This window comes from Manacus vitellinus, unplaced genomic scaffold, assembly GCF_001715985.3.
Source record: "Manacus vitellinus isolate BGI_N305 unplaced genomic scaffold, ASM171598v3 scaffold_53_pilon, whole genome shotgun sequence".
Taxonomy (NCBI): domain Eukaryota; kingdom Metazoa; phylum Chordata; class Aves; order Passeriformes; family Pipridae; genus Manacus; species Manacus vitellinus.
Window position 1 is genome coordinate 2,320,123 of NW_021940637.1, and position 17,493 is coordinate 2,337,615.

Consider the following 17,493-nt stretch of genomic DNA (forward strand, 5'->3'; position numbering starts at 1 on the left):
TTAACAAAAAAACCTCTGATTATTGACAGGGCCTGAAACACTGAGCTGGGAAGAACACAGACCACCACACCTGTCCTGCTCATAGCAGTGTAGTCTCACACATCTGTACAATCCTACCCTTCCACAGTGTCACCACACACTGGTGCACCAGTGGATCTGCTGGTAACACAGGCTACTGTGGTTTGTGATGAGTGACCTATGGTCAGCCAGAGATGCTCAGCTGACACAAGGCAATCTGGTTTTCTGTCAGTTGGCACCAGTCTAATGCATGTTTTCAGCACTACTTTAAATTTCATAAATGGAATTAAAATAGTGGTAGGAAAAACAGCTGCCATTTGTTGAGCACTGTCTAGAAACACAAAGGGCTACCAAACTAAGTGCACACCCCCCAGAATGGCTCCTCCCTCTGTCAGAAAACTACATTGACTAGTTGGGTTTAATTCCTTTTTCTGAGGTGACTCTGAGTCCTGGAAATAACAATGTGACCCGAGTCACATATTCACTGAATGAAAGCAGTTAGGTAACAAAGCTTGTAAAAAGCTGAAAAAATGCAGGAGACTAATTCTTTTATTCATAAAAATACCTGCAGTAAGCCTTTTTTCAAGTTTGGAGGAACACTGTTTTTCTGCAAAATATCAGGCAGAAAAGACTTAATCTTGCCAGTAAAAGTAAAATCAGTTAAGTATAGAAAGGTCCTAACAGCTGTAGCTGACATTTGCTTTCCACTTAAAGGAAATCAAGGCATGATTTTAAACACTTGGGCTCTTCTTGTAACACATTAAGATACACCTGCAGTGTTTTTAACAGCTCAACTATTGCTTTATAAAAGTCTTACAGCAATTAAAATAGAGAAAAATGTGATGTGAAGAAGTGGTATCCAGAAAACCATTTCCAGGGGCCTCTCCTGTCTCTCAGGTCTCACAGACACTGCAGCAACTCTTCACTGTTGTGGTCTATTAAATAACAATTTGAAAAGCAAACAAGGTCTCTGAGACAGAGGCCCTGAGAACACAAGGAAACAGAGCAGCAAAATACAAGCCAGCACAAACTTCCCACTGACACACATTTGTGTTACTCTTTTCAGCTGAAATTTGGGGCAAGTTTAATCACCTCACTGGAGGTCAGACAGTAAGGTCCTCTCTAAACACAGTTTTCCAGTCTCCAGAGAAGACTACAGAGCATTCCAACAGTATCAAATCCAAGCTGAGACACACTCTTTCTACAGAAACAATGATTTGCAGTACTTAAGAAGCCTTGGGAAGACTAGGAATAGTAGGCAATGAAGTGGGGAAATGAAGGGAAGAGGTAAGAGTCTAATCATTGCAAAGAGAAATTGAAAGTTAAGACTTCTCCTAAAATTTGATAGGTTCCTCAGGTCACTTTGATGTGAGTCTCCAGTCAGATTTCAGGACTGTGTGATTTTGCCTGGGTTTCTCCTTTTCCAGAAATTAATCTAATTCCATACAAACAGGATTTTTCACTAACTGTCCCTCTCTGGCTACTGTTTCCTGAAGTTCAAGATGCTACAGATCTCCCTTCTGCCCTTTGCAGGCTCTGCTCCCAGTCCATGCCAGCACATGCAATTGTGTCCTATTGGCACAGAACCCTCTGCAAGGGCTTTTTGAGCCTGTTCTGCCCTGCATTTCTCCTCCAAGCTCTCAGTTTTCTGTGGCTCATTAGCTGGAAATCCTCACCTGTCACATCCCTGCTGTTTTGCAGATCTCTCCCCATTAGTCTTTCAGGAAGTCCTGAGAAACTTCATTCCCTCTGCCTGCTCCTTTACATTATGGCCCAATTTCCTGTTTCCTATTTCTATAGTTTGAACTCTCCTTCTGACCAAGGAGAGAACACTTCCAAGCATAAGAAGCTGAGAATTCAGAAGTACAAAGCAGCTCCTAGGGGAACTCTACCAACATTTTGGGATGATAACCATGGACTCAGATATTAAGAAAATTCACAATATCCTGGAATGCATTGCAATGACCTTTGCATCCTTTTGACACTAAGGGCCAGAAGTAAAAAGCTTAATGGTGTTTTATGCTCTCTACACAGGCCAGTCATTCCTTGATGTTCTGACTTTGACAGCACACATCAAACATTTCATTTAAATAAAAAGATCTTATTTTCTACTACTGTAAACAGCTGTGTCTGGGATCAGTGCAAAACCTTGGAATTAGGTCTTTCAGCTGACCCACTATTTAGCCAGTGAAACCTTTCACTCATGAACAAGAACATCCCTTGTGAGAGCCTGTATTGACACACACGTGGCATCAGTTTGGCTGTGACAAGGCAGAAACGAGGCATCAAAAATCTACACTAAGAAATGTCAAGGTAAAAGAGGGTAAGAAAACATCAGCCTCAAGTGGGATGTCAGTACCAACATCCTGTAAGTGGAAAAACCGAGACACTGCAGCTCCTTCCAGTGCTCTGCTGGTGCTGGAAATGTCCATCTCGTCATGATCCTTCCTTAAGTCACAGCAGGTGTGAATAATAAGGACTAAATTGTGCCTTTGGAGGGCAGGAAAGAGGAGATGGGGACAGAGCAGCAAATTCCATTCTGGCCAAAACTACAAGATGCTCACACAGGTTCTGCTCTTACCTCGTATGCAATTAAACCCCTGCCACAGACAGCAAGGGAAAAGACAGTGACAGCAGTGGATCAGACAAAGAACACAAGGGAAACAAACCCTTGGGGCCCATTTTTATTCACAAGAACTTCTGAAATATAGTAATACCTCCAGTTCTCTGAGTGCATTGTCACATTCCTTCTGCCCGGGAGCCTGCTGGGTGCACAGTGTGATGAGCTGGTTTATACTCTCAGTCACAGCTCTGGGGAGATGAGAAGGGAAAAAAGGCGTATTTTAGAGTTAAACTATTCCTCTTAGTAAAACTTTTGTATCATTAACTGCATACTGCATAAAGACATAAAACTGGGGTCTTTTACTACATCTTTTCAGTGTTTGGGGCTTAACTGTATGTTATAGAGCTCAGCTAGAGACCTCTTCTTTAACAAGCTTCACAGGAACAAAAACGTTATTTTTCTCTCACCACACCTTTTTACCAGACCATTAAATTAGCTGGTAACTAACAGCTTAAAAGAACTACTTCATCAAAAGTAGGATTTTCCTAGTGCATAACTTCTCCTTCCTGAAGATCCCAAAGGCTGCAATACAGTGTTGTGGTTTTTCTCAGGTCTCCACATGGATTTGCTGGATGTTTTTAGCCTGTTGTGCAGCTACACAGAGCTTCAGGAATGAGCTATGTTTCATTTCAGTTCTATTTCAGAAACTGCACCAAATTTGACAGCATTTTTCTACAGAAACGGGAAGCTACAGATGCTTTTTGTATTGTTTCCTTTTGTAGATAGTCTGGGTTTTGTCTCAAGTGTCTTGTGTCTTGTCTGGCACACTGTATTACACACACATAATCCTGTTATATATTTCTATGCTCTGTTACCAAATTGGTTTTTTTTTCTCTTTAGCTAATAATTGACATTCTCCCTTAGGTTTATATTCACAGAGAACAAGGTGTGCAGAAGAATTACGTTTCCATGGGAGTTCACACCTCTTGAACACAGGCTGACACACAAAACAGTCACTATTGGTCTTCCTGATGAATGCTCTGATAATAAGCAAAATTCATTATGACTGCATTCATTTTGGACTCACAACCAACAACCCAGGAAAGCAGCTTCTAGAAGAAGGGAAAATGAGTGAAATTGGAGTGCATGGAGAATATGTTTTCCTCTGGCCTTGAAAACCGAATGGCATTTGCATTATTTTCCCTTTCAGAAACAGGCACTTGATAACATATTGATAGCATGATTACCTAGATGGATGGCTACAGAAGGAAACAGGATGTGCTTATTACATATATTATATTTATGTTAAATTCCAGGACAGTGAGACTGTCAGAGGAAGCCAAGAAAAACTCCTTCACTAGGAAGACAAAGCTACAGAAAAAGTTTGAGTGTCTATTACAGCTGGAGCAAAGGGGGGAGAGAAAAAAAACCAAACCCCCAAAAACCCCAAGAAGATTAATCACAGTACCACAGATGATAAGAGAAAAATGAGAGGCCATCTTATAATAAGGAAGCTGAGCCTCTTTTTTCATTTTTCATGAGGAAAGAGAAAGCAAAAATATTTGACCCTGACCATATCATAGCAGGGAAAGAAAAAAGAGCCCTGGCAAGCTTGTCACAAGCTGCCCCAGAGGATCTGAGAGGGGAAATACAGTGTCTCCTTAGCATCCTAAACTGAGAATTGGTGCAATATTTACTCCACAGGGTTACCTGATGTATGAAAAGCCTTATGCACACAGGTACATGTGGACACACAGAGCATCTACAGGCTCTGCATGGCTCATCTGCCTTGTTCTAGCACTTGCTTCCAGAGGGAACTCCAGCCTGGCAGGAACCAACAACCACCTGGGTTTCCCTTAACTTCCTCTACACTCCAAGCAGGAATGTTCCAGCCTAAGGCAGAAATCTGTGGCAGTAACAAGAGCTCATGCAGCTCCTTCCCTTTGAAGCAGCCTGTCTTTGATTATCTACAATTTTCCTAGATGCTATTTATTTCCAGGGAGACAAGGTGGATGTCAGAATTTTTACTTAAAAAAAACCCCAACAACCAACCAACCAACCAAAAAACTGACAAACAAATATGACAAACTAAAGTAGCATAAATTCTTTAGGAGATCCTTTACCAAAAGAGTGGATTTATAATCCTTAAAGTAAGGGTATCCTGCACCAAATAAATCAAATAAATGTAGCATCTAACCCTTTCAAGCATTCCTGTTCATGCACACGTGCACACTGTTAGTGATAGGTAGCTTCAACATGATTTTTAAGCATGTTCTATAAAAGAATATTATTCAATTTCTTTTGTTTCAGGGATTGAGAGGCTTTCTGTTAGCTACTGCCTTATCAGAACACAGATGGGGAAAAAACAGTAGGGAAAATACACCGGTTGCTTTCAAAAACCAGGCCAAATCTTCAACTGCTGGTTCTTATTTCCACTGAGGGTAACAAGTTATGCCACTGAAGGAACTACTCCAACATAAGCAACTTTCATTTAAATAGGACTGCAGGTCCAGCCACTCAGTCAACTGTCAAGAGCAGAAGAATATTTAAGCACAATATAAATATCACAGAGAAAAGCAAATACCTCAGGAAAACCTAAAGAAAGCAACACATCCTTACCTTGCTGCTGCTGCCAAGAGGTTCTTGGCATTAGGAGCTCCAGGATCAACAGAGAGAGACTTGGCAGCCAGTAACAGCTTGCTGGAAGCCATAGAGATGCTCTTGAGGTTACCTATGACTTGAATCTGGTCCTCTTTAGTCTGGAAAGCCACAGCAGCATAACATTAAGTGCAGAAATTGCAACAATGTGCTAAAACCATATTTGGAAACCCAGTTTGTTCATCCACCTGAAACCACTGGCACACATGAGTCCAGAGAAGGGGATGGACCAAAGCCTCTGTTCACCCCAACAGGTGCCTCCAGCTTCACTCACATCACAGAGAAACAAACCCATATAACAAATAGCCTGGTTTCTAACAATGGCTGTATTCAAAATGAGCAATGGAGAAACTTTACTACTTGTTGGACAATGCTTTTGTTGTCGGGACTCTCGTGTGTCTCTGCCTGGCACAACTGCTGCACATTATTCAGGCAGAGTACACTCTGTGTTCCAGCATCCTCTGTGTCCCTCACAGGCTCTCCAGCAACTAACTGGGATTACTCTCACAAAAATATCTCTCCAGGAAGTCCTCTATCCCAAGAAAACAAGTTTCTACAAGCCCACTTCGGTCAACATGCTGACTAGGATGTTCTATTACTTATTTTAAGCTTTTGCTTGAAAAGGGAAATATGCAGAGAAGTACTGCACTTTCACAGCAAACAGCTGTGATTAGACTCTTCTGTCAGTAATCACTAGAAGTGAATCCATTCTTTCTAACAGTCTCTTCAGGGTTTTATGTAAAGATGTTGCATATTACTCAGCTGATGTGAATACCTTTTACTTTATATTTACTACATTCTGCTTCCTCCCTAACCCTACATTTTACTAGGCATCCAAAATACTGCTATGGCATCTCTTCAGGCCAAATAACTAGACACAGGCACAAGGCATTCTCTTTTGAGAGATCACCCATCAATAACTAAGATGGTTATCATCCTCTATGGCAGCAGGATAAGCAAATTCCCAAGGGCCACAGGGTCACCAGCAGTTGGAATTCTCATTTCAAGCAGCCATTTAGAGCATCATTTTTACCTTTGCCATCACTGAATTGCCTCAGACAAAACATTCTAACAGTCAGTGAGGTCCACAGCTAAAGGGACAGGCAGGTACCCGACTCCTGCTCAGTCTCAGAGCAGCAGCTGGATTTGGATCCTAACTCACTTCACAGATCTGGAACCCAAATGATTAAGTTCTGATGGAGAATAACCAGCAGTCAGTGTCTGACCTCTCTACTGAGCTCTATCCACAAAGCATCTGCTCTCGAGACACTTCACAAATGACCTCAAAAGACTGACACACCCCAGACCAGTTTTCCTTTGGCAATCATTTCCTATGTTTGCAAGGTCCTTCTACTGACTCGGGCAAAACTGTCTGCACATCCTTTTTTCTGCAAGTCCTCCTATCTCTCCTGATATGGGATCCTTTTTTATTTGCTGACATTTGTTGTGCTAAACCATTGTCAAATGACCAGTTAGTGTAATTCAGCCCAACTATACCCAGTAAGATAAAATGAAGCACCCAGACTACCAGGAACACTCTGGGCAACATGGCAACATTCCTGACTGTCACTGAGTTCATCAGAATAGAATCTGCCAGATTTTAAATCACTGAACACAAGACCAAGTGCTTGCTGTCAGAGCCATGGCCCTCTTTAAATGTTTGCTCCACTCTGTAGCAGGCCCACAGCACCCCAGAGGGATATCAGTGTATCTTCTCCTCCCTCTACTTAAAGCATTTCAAAAGTAGCAAAGATTTTAAACAAATTTTGAACAGTGTTCACATAAATTATGTTCCAGAAGAGAAGCAACCCCTTCCATAAGCTTGGAGAGGTTCAGCACACCTTTGTACCTTCAGATAGTACAGCTCAAGTTAGTTACCTGCCCAAACTAGACAGGAGTACAAAGTCATATTTCTGACTGGACACAGGAACAAACACCAATATCCTGGGGAAAACACAAATGCTGAGTTCACTTCCCAGTCAGGGATGACTGCTTCCTAACAAACATCTCCTGTCATATCAGGACAGGCTCACACCAGCAGGCTGTGCTGCTACATGACCAATAAATACACTGCACTGCAAGTTGCTGTGCCCAAGATAACCCTTGGTCTCCAGTAGCACAAGTAGCACGGTCAAGAACTTACTTGTGCTTGGCCAGCCATTTCAATACCAGCATCAAGAAACTCATCAAAATCATCACTGAATTTTCCAGAGGCTGCAGCCAGTTCCCCACTTTGGCCCCGTGTGGCATGGACAACTTCTCCTGCTGACTGATTGAGGTCTGCTGCTGCCTGGTTCAGCTCACTCTGAGCTTCCTGAAATGACTTGGAACTTGGAGGGAGCTGTAAGAGACCGAGTTGTGTGGTTTAGTGTCTGTCAGGTCTTCATGGCTGTGAAGTTCAACACAGATTAAGAACACAAAATGCAACGGAGAAGGGAGCTTTATATACAAGCTGCAACTGAACCCTGACACTGAACTGCTGCTGCTGTCCAACAACTTTAGTCCTGGTGCTTCTCTCAAGGGACAGACAAGTCTGTAAGACTTTCAAGGGACAGAGACAACAATGGCTATGTTATAGTTCAACTACGAAATTCAAAGTGATGAACTCAGTGGCTAAAACTGGAGAATTTTGGTCTCCAAGTCATCATTCACTTCCATCAACAGGATTTTCACAATACCACACAAGTATTGGCAGCTCTTCAGAATGACTCTGAACCCTCTTTAATAAACCAGGTTTGGTAAAAAAACCCTGGTTTTACCAAAAGGCATTGTACAAATATATCAAAATACAATTTCTCCTTCATTCACAGGATTGCAAGGTCACTGTTAGGAGTAAAAAAAAAAAAAAAAAAAAGGCTGTTCAAATCATATAACCTTCTGGCAAATTACCAGTGCAAAAAGGGGGTTTTTTTGACACAGATGCAGTAAAACACAAATATAACAATTCTAGTCTTGCACAAAATGACCAAACACTTCTTGACAGATCACAATGCTCCTTCAACTGAACTGATCACTTCTAGGTAGGAGAGGGACTATAATTTTCTACTTTTCATATCCTTCAAAATGTTAAGTCACAGCTGGCATTTTCAAAAAAAATCCTAGTACTGATCTCTGGCAACAATTTCAGTATTGCCTTCACAAGTCACAGACACATTTCACCTTTCCCATAAAACCAGAACATTTCAGTCAAAGGAGCAGCTGCTTAAAGGTGCATAAACTTAAACAGAGCTTACAAGAAGCACACTTAAGGCACATTTACTAAATAGTGATTTGACACATGAGGAACCCAGATCTGCTCTTCAGTTCTCTGAAATTCATTTCCATGTTAAAAGCATCTCACCGAATCCACAAGGAGCTTCTTGCTGGACTCCCCAATACTCTTTAAGGCCACATCCACATCCTTTTGTCCAGGCAGGCAGTTCACACAGTTATTCAAGGAGTGAGACACTGCTTTTGCCACCTACAACACAAGTAAACACATTCCCAATTAAGAGGTCACTGATAGGAGGCACAGCCTCTATTCCACAGCCAGCAATTCCTACGTGTTTGGACTCTCACAAGACCATTTTTGGGGCTTGTGACTTCCTTGGTTTGCTGACCTGTAGTCCTGCAGTAATTGTTATCTATGCTCACCCATTTGATAAGATAATGTTGGCAGGGCAGCTCCTCAACTGCTCCTGGCATCTGGGATAAAGGCAGGTAAGGGAATGCCCCTGAAGTTCCCTATAGGGAACTGCTAATTACAGAAATTCTCAGCCTGCTTCTTTTTACAAAGTCCCAATTAAAACAGAAGTCTCTTAATGAGAAATTATTTACAATGCAGGCCAACTATAGAACTTTTCAGATCAATAAAAAAAGAACCTGGCACTCCCTAATGCCTTCAAAAGGAGTGGTGCCACATCTGTAGGAAACACGCACTCACTTTTTGAATGTAACATGCATATAGATCCTTTACTTGATAATGATCAGTTTAATGGCTGTTAATTTTTGCAGTCAAGCAGTCTGCTCACATATGTTGTGAGTAAAAGCATTTAGCTGCATCTTTGCTTATTTTTCTAAAAGATGACTAAAATACCACACTTCAGACCATCTCCATTGTTTAACACACACACTGTCTGAGAGCTGAAAGGAACAGAAAGTTGACATTCCTTGCAGCCTGATTTCCTGTTGTTCTCTCCCTTATTTAATGCTGCATTCACAGCAAATTCGCTGGGTGACAATTCACGGAGCTGCTCCAGTTGGAACTCACCTGGGCTAATCTCTGCTGACTGTCTGCATCCCCCGGGGCAGCCAGGGCCTGCTTGGCCTCCTGGATCAGCATAGCAGAGCCTTCCATGACATCCCTTGCTGAATCCAGCATTGCATGTGCTGCCACAGGGTCAGTAGTCGAAGCTGCAACCCCTCGTGCTGCCTGAGCCAAAGTCTTCAAAGCCTGAGCAGTTTCTCTGGCAGCAACTCCTGTGTTGAGATTTCACCAAGGATTCCATTAGTACCTTTAAAGATAATCCTTGTATTTTATGGCATGAATTTGCAGGCAGTGATCCCATTGCAAAATAACATTGCAAATGCAATTTGAAAGAAAATCTTCAGACATGAACACATTTGAAATACACAGCAGCATCTGCTTAGAGAAATGCCTGCAGCAAAGCCATAAAATAAATATCAAAGACCAAAGACCATGTTGTGGGCACAGCTCCATACCAGTGATTAAACCTTAGCTAAGCACTGAAAAAGAAGAAAATCTATAACATGTAGGTGAGGAAAAACTCCCACTCCAAGCTGTGGGGGAGAGTGATTGTCTGCAAGAATGGTGCACACAAGTTCAGAGCCACAGCATCTCTGCCCCTTTTTGAAAATCCAGTTTTGGATTTTTTAGAGAATAAACACGACAATAGTTTAAGTTCAAGCAATTAAAAAAGAGATTATTTGCAATGGTACAACTTGATATAACTTTACATCACTGTGAATACAAGCATAAAAAAATAACTGCATGAAGTCACAGAAAGGATGTCACGAAATTAGCTTCTGTGGTGTGTTAGGCCAACATTGAAGGATATCCATCAACTCCAGCACTAAGAATGGTCTCATTCTTCTAGTTTTGAAATTTTTGAAAAGGAACTCATTGCTTTGTAGTGTTTCCTACAACTTGATGATAAGAGATCTACTAGATTCAACTATTCATTATCAGTTGTACTGATACATCTGAACTCCTCTGCCAGATACCCTGTGCTAACTTCTACAGAACTGTGTGACAGAATCATGAGCCATCTTAATGCAATTACATCTGCTTCAGATGGAAGCAACTAGAAGTTATGGAGCCCTGATGTAATTATATCCAGTGAGGTGGTAATTGCCACAATGCATTTAATCAGTAATATTAGCAAAAAAAAAAAAATAAAACCTTACAGTAGCATTTGTATCAACAGTTTTCATTTCTTACAGATATAAGGACACAGAACATTTTAACATCTAAGAACAAACTTTTGTCCCTCCTGCAGGAGTGTTTTTCTTTTTAAGTGCTTTTGGTTTCTAAAAAGGACAGGTGAAAACCAAACTGCAGAATCCATGTGCCCACATTCCCTGTTGGCTTTACCTCAAACTATGCAAAAGTGATCCATGAATCAGAGACCAGCTACATTATACATGGAAACTGGGAACACCCAGTAAGAGGGGCAGTTCTGAACATCACCAAGCTATCCCAACTGTGTTTGCATCCTGTTGCTTCAAAACATACCCAAAGGACCCTTTAAACTTCCTGAAAGGACAGAGCAACATCTCCAGTGGCACTGACCTTTACACTGCAACACATGTGAGTTCTGCCCTTCACAGAGTTTCAGTGGCACATATTTACCAAAACAACAGATGTCCCAATCTGTGCTGATTAGAGACACAGAGCAGATTGCATCACTGTTCTTTTACAAAGCACATGAATCACACCAGCAATTCTTAGTAACTTGCCACAATTTAATGCCACCAGCATTAAAAAAAATAAATTGAGTAATTCCTAGATTTAAGCAGCTCGTGATAAGAAAACCTTTTATCAAATATTTAATGGAAAGCAGAGGCATCACAGAGATATTATGAATAAAACACTACCTGTGTAGTGCTCATTGCCCTGAGCAGCACAGGTTAACAACTGGGCCATTGAGGATCCAACTGCCTTGGATGTGCTTCCCAAGTCCTGAGTGCATTTCTCAAGCTGTGAAAAATTGCAAAGGACAAAATTCTTTGAGTTTTAAGCTCAACACACTTGTTTTTTAAAATTCCTCATTCCCCAAAATCCTCAACTTCTACCTCAGCTACTGAACACATACATAGTTTCTCTGAAACCCAATTAGCATGTTTTCCCTGTCCAGGATATAATAAATTAATATATTAGGTAATATGAACAACAAAACTATTTTTTAATTAGCAATGGAAGTAAATACCTTCATCTGAGGAGTAGGTTGTTTTTTTTTTCCCCAAATAAACTATTTCTAAGCCTACCAGGACTAGCTGTCCTAGAACTACTGAGTTCCCATCATTGTCACTATTGAAAAGAATTCTTTTTGACAAGATTGAAACATTACTGCTACTAAACTGTGATTTGTACAACAGAGAAGGAGGCCCTACAGTCCTACAGATAATTCTACTACAGAACATGCATCTGGTGTAGTAGTAGTAGTAAAATGTCCTCTTTTTAAAGAGAATTGGTGCAAAATCCTATCAGCATCATCATTATCCAAAGCCTCACGACTTGTTTTGACTCTAATATTTAAATTTTGTAACAGCTAACTTTGTTTGTTTGTTTTTAAATGAAGAACATCCTTCCTCAATTACAGTTTCTCCTGGGAGGGGTTTTAACTGTCCTTCCACAGCTGCCATCTTCGCATCCTGCAGCTCATTTTTGAGGGTCTGGACTGTGTTCAAGGCAGAATCGATCTCCATTGGGCCACAAGCTTCATGAGCCTGTTCACAGATCACATCAAGGGCACTGTTAGCAGCTGGAAGCAATGATCAGAAATAGTAAATGCCTCAGATATAACCTCCCCCTCCCACATTATTTCTCTCATTCCTTTGTAGGCCTCTGTGGGCGCTCTAAGTGTTACACACCATGGATTGCAAACTCCTGCACAGTGTCCTTAGTCTGTGAAGAGAAGAACATGCTGGAAAGAGGCACCAGGGGAATGAGATGCCCTCGGGTTGTGTACATCTACCTTTACACTGAGAAAACAACTGCTGCAGTCTGGCCTTCACCTCTGCCCAAGATTCTAACTACAGATCATGCCTCAAGTCACCCTGAACCCCCTGATGTGGCAGCCCACAGCCATCTGTATGAGCTGGACATTTTAACATGAGCTCAGGTGTAGTCACCTACGTGCTACAATCCTACTTTTGCGCCTCAGGGTGCACACACACACAGACACACAGACACAGACACACAGACACAGACACACAGACACAGACACACACAGACACAGACACACACACACACAGACACACACACACACAGACACACACACACACAGACACACACACACACAGACACACACACACACAGACACACACACACACAGACACACACACACAGACACACACACACACAGACACACACACACACACACAAGGAACAGACTTCCCACCGATTTTACTTTTTAAGCCCCTACATAGTTTAGCAATCTGTGTGTGAAACACAGAGAGCATCTGCTCCCCTGAGTTTTAGAGCTGATGGCTGCAGTTCACAATGACAGCAGTGCCACAGCTGGGTTCTCTCTGGTTTGGCTGCTGCACGAGATCTGCTCCCTGTCCCTGCTCTCCCTCAAACGTAAGAGCAGCTCAGAGCCTTGATGTGCTGCTCTGTCCTCCCTCCTCCTGTTTTTCTGGTATGGAAATGCTAGCACAAGCTTTTTTATGACTCAGGAGCCACCTGGGAGTCTGAGCAAACTGCACAAAAGTGAGAAGAGAACAGTTCCTGAGCACGAGCTATTCCCTTGGGGGAGACACAAAGCCATCCTGCTTTAGCTGACTAAACCCAGTATTTACCTACCTTCTGGGAGGCTGTTCGTAGCTCAGCTAAGCTGGTGGCAAGGTTCTTGGCACACTGACTGAGCTGCATTGCTGCTGCCTGATCAGTCACTGTGGGGACTGCAGCTTTAGCAGAGGCCACCATCTTACTTCCAGGCTGTTCAAAGAGCAACAGTGAACACAATTGGTTTGACCAGCTCATTTTCCTTAAAAAAGGTTTAAGGTTCAGTAAACAAACTGCTTCCTTCATCCACACACTCACGAGGTTTCTCAATTTTTCTTTAATGACCATGCACATCCCTCAAGCTGCAGCACCCTGTGGTAATTCCACATTGCTGAGCCCCCTGCAGCTTTACTGCTGCAGTGACTGCTCCATTGGTACCAATGTCTGCCTGAGGCCTTTGGGTGCTCATGTAGACTGCTTAAAAATGCTTACATGTGCTCTTTTGCCATCCAGCATCCATGTGGCACAAGCAGGTCCAGGTGGCACAGATGGCAAATATGTCTCTGTTTCTAAACATTAAACTCTGCCAAAATTCCATCAACAGAGAACTGTAATTCAAGAAATGACTTTTCACAGGGATTACTGCTAATGCAATTAAAATACTTTGCTGATTCTTATCATCACCACTGTACACACATACAGCCAGAGGGGAGATGGATTGATCATTTGAATGGCCCAGAGAGAATCATACAGCAAAATATTTAAAACAGAGCAAGGGCATGGTTTGGATACCTCTGCCTACATGAGACCATAAAAAACCTGCTAACAGCAACTACATTTCAGGCAAGACTAACTGGTGCCAAGTAATGATCATCTCCCACCGAGAATTGTTCTTTTCTGTTTGTTTCTTGTAATGTCAACAATAAACTCAACAGTTTTGCTATCGATGCTCAATATTCTGTCTTTCTATTCTATTTTTTAAATGTTTTGGAAAAAAAAGCACAGAGTCAAATTTTGTGTTTTGTCCAAAACTTGAATCTAGATCCATTATGCAGGTTAATATCTAAAAAAACATGGTAATAGTCCCTTTTATTTCTGAAGAATTCTGGAGCTTGTTGCTGCAACACTAAATTTACCTTGCCTAAGCAGCATCTCACATATTCAGACCTCTTAGAAAGATGCTGAATTCTCTCCATCTTGATCTTTAAACTCTTTCCCAGAAGGCAAGTACTACAGCAACGAATGTTCCTTGTACACAAACATTAGTTTTCTTGTTAAAAGTTAACAATTTACTGTTTATTTATCACTGCATCTACTGCAGTGATTGATTCACTTCACCTGGAGGAAATTCTGGCTGGAGTTTATCAAAGCAAGCTGGGCACTGAGGTCTTCTGCCTGAGCTTGACTTCCTCTCACACCCTGCACCAACTGAGGAATGTGGTCTGCAACATTCTAAAATAAACAAAGGGAAAAGATTTTAGTAAATAAATGAGAACTCAAAATGCTTTGACACTAAAAAAAGCACTGTCCCCACTCCCCTTAAAGACAACTGTAGCATTCACAGGTAAAATATTCTTGTGCCTTCACAGAATTCATTTAGGACTCCATCAAACCAAATTAGTATACAACAGGATTTTCTTAGAGATGGTCTACTTAAGAAATCTTTATTCAAGCTACTTTTTAGTTTAAGGATCCTAGAAGACAATCCAAGGTTTTTATGCAGAATTACATACACCAAGTATTTCTAATTCCTTCCTTTGCATGTTCAAACACCAGTAGTGGAGGTGACAGATTTTTTTAAAAAGAATGCTTTCAGAAAAAAACATTGTCTTTTATCCATAAGCACCTCAGCCTACTTTCCCATGACTTTCAACAACACAAACTTATAGTATGGCAAGTGTGTATTGCTAAAATTTTACTCCTGGATTGTCCACATTCATGGTCCTTGTCCATCCATTCCACAGTAACACTTACTTCAGCAGTGCAGTACTACATTATCACCACCACAAAAAGTAAATCTTCTCTGCTAATAAATGAGCATCAGGACAAAATTAGAATGAACTGCAAACAATAGAGTGAATCAGCTTGCTTTCTTTTTTTCTGATTCATACTGAAATAGCAGCTCTCTCCAACACAATTTTGAGATGTACTTGAGCTACCTTATTTAACTCCAACATTTCTTACAAGTGCCACCATGACAATTGCTGAATGTTAATGTGGCTTTTAACAGTATCTTCTTTAATGGTTTTGTTCTTGTTCCCCACATAACTGCTCTTTGATGCAGAAGAAAATCCTTCTGCATTCTATTGTCTTTTTAAATTTTTTTATTTAAATGTAATTTCTTTATTAATCAAAGCTAGAAGCTGATCTGCCAAATATAGCTTAAACACAAAAGAGAACAGCTTCTCACCAGAATCTGAATTCTAGCATTGAAACTACAGACATGTGCTTGACTTCAGGCCTACCTTGAAAACTGTGGTCCTGACAGCTTTAGCTTCAAGCCAGGAATCATGCTAACCCCACAGTAAAGTCTAAAACTTATTTTTTATGGTGACATTTAAGGTGCCAGTTTCTTGGAGGTGGAATATCAGAATAGCAGGATCAGTTGTTAGTTATATAACCAATTATATAACCAATATGTTAAATAAGAACTTCACTCTATGGTAATATAAATCACTATTGCTCTTCTATCCCTCACTATGGAAAATTCAGGGGTTACTTTCTCGACACGTGGAAAACACAACAAATACAGATGCACACGGGTAGTGCTGGGGGTTTTTAAAACCTCTTTTGGAGGTTGCAACAGTATTAGGGAGGGTGATTTTCAGCTCCCCACAAGGCAGAGTTCAAGGGTTATTATTTGTCAGTGGGTTGTGCTGTGTTTACCTTGCAGCTCTGCACAAGTTGCTGGTGGGCTGCCGTGTTCTTATTTGAAACAGCTGCATTCTGAGAGGCTGCAATAGTCTGGGTAGCAGCAGCTGCAGCTTGTTTAGCTGCAATCTTTGGAGAAAAAGAAACAATTAAATCAGTGGTAAAAGCCTGAGTAATTCAGAGGATGAAATACACGTTACAGGTAGCTCTGAGAGTAACAACTTTGACAGATTAACACACTATATCCCTTGATTTGATTTGCCTTAAGGAAACTCAGGATTGCTCTTCTCTCAAGGTGAAAATGATCTGAACACTTATCCATCTCTAACTTGCCAACAAAGAAAAAGGTAAAATTAGAAGGATTCTACACTCTCACTCTTCCACAGCTTAGGTGGCAGTCTGAGCAAAAGAAGTCAAATACAAACAGCAGAGATGGGCCAAACAATTGGCTCCTTCCAAAGGCCAGAGGAAACAGGCAAAGTAGATGCAGTGCTTCACCTGCTACATGAACACCTCTGAGCAAGGGCTCAAGGGAGCCAATTCTTACTGAGATTGCTCTGTGGCAAAAGCAAAGTTACTAAAATGACACAGAGATCCAAAATACTGGTAATTCCTGGGTCTAAAAGCACTGAGAAGACCTTCTTCAAATATCTAGGAGTGTTACTATCAACATCTCCCTACTACAAAATGAAAAATTCAACAATTTATCTGAAGTATTTCAACACACCAACACCAACTGGCCCACTAAATACAACCAAGCACGAAGTTCACTACACACTTCACTCCTTTGTGAGGCCATATAACAGCAAAGCAAATAAAATGTTAGTTCTATAAAACTTTCTTGCATGCAGTTAGAAAATGGCAGCCTTTATTTCCTGAAATACTCTTGATTTTTAGTTCTAGGCACACACAGCAACTTGGTTACCTCCTTAGATCAGCTTGTTTGTCTCATCTCATTGAATTTAATCAGACTATTGTAAAGTCACAGTTGCAAACTAGGAATTTAAAAATGCTTCTTTTTTTAATCTATCTTTTCTTCATTTTGTCTGAGAACAGGAAGATTGCCTGTTCAAGAACAAGACAAGCCTCCAAGATATTTTATCCTCAGTGCACAGTAAATGGCCCTTCTCCCCCTCGGCTGTGCTACCAGATAGGATCTTTTTACTTTCATTCCTGCTTCTTTGATTCTGAGTAATTTACCAGATTAATTGGATATGCTGAGATTGAATATAACTTTGTACAGAAATTTGTATGACACTCTGGCCAATGTACTAGTAAAGCCACCCAAAGGTGTTGTGTGTAAATGACAGATCACACGGATAAATTAAAGCAGTAATGGAGCAGTTTCAGCTCAGCTGTTTTAATTTTCTGCCTAATGCCTTCTGAGTCAAATCCTTACACCACTTTACTACACCAGTGAAACAAAGTTCTCCAT

The 17,493-nt window shown here is 41.1% G+C and overlaps 1 protein-coding gene across 2 annotated transcripts in view; it reads right to left on the reverse strand.

Annotated features, from left to right (window-relative positions):
• Positions 1-17,493, reverse strand: part of TLN2 (talin 2) — a 152,756-nt gene that overhangs the window by 50,056 nt on the left and 85,207 nt on the right. For both annotated transcript variants that reach the window (XM_018081477.2, XM_018081478.2), the window contains 10 exons: positions 16,074-16,187; positions 14,526-14,639; positions 13,266-13,400; positions 12,059-12,187; positions 11,336-11,438; positions 9,489-9,697; positions 8,580-8,699; positions 7,383-7,580; positions 5,201-5,340; positions 2,736-2,829 (listed from right to left, as the gene is read on the reverse strand). In XM_018081477.2, coding sequence (XP_017936966.1) covers positions 2,736-2,829; positions 5,201-5,340; positions 7,383-7,580; positions 8,580-8,699; positions 9,489-9,697; positions 11,336-11,438; positions 12,059-12,187; positions 13,266-13,400; positions 14,526-14,639; positions 16,074-16,187 — 1,356 coding nt within the window. The remainder of the gene's footprint in view (positions 1-2,735; positions 2,830-5,200; positions 5,341-7,382; positions 7,581-8,579; positions 8,700-9,488; positions 9,698-11,335; positions 11,439-12,058; positions 12,188-13,265; positions 13,401-14,525; positions 14,640-16,073; positions 16,188-17,493) is intronic.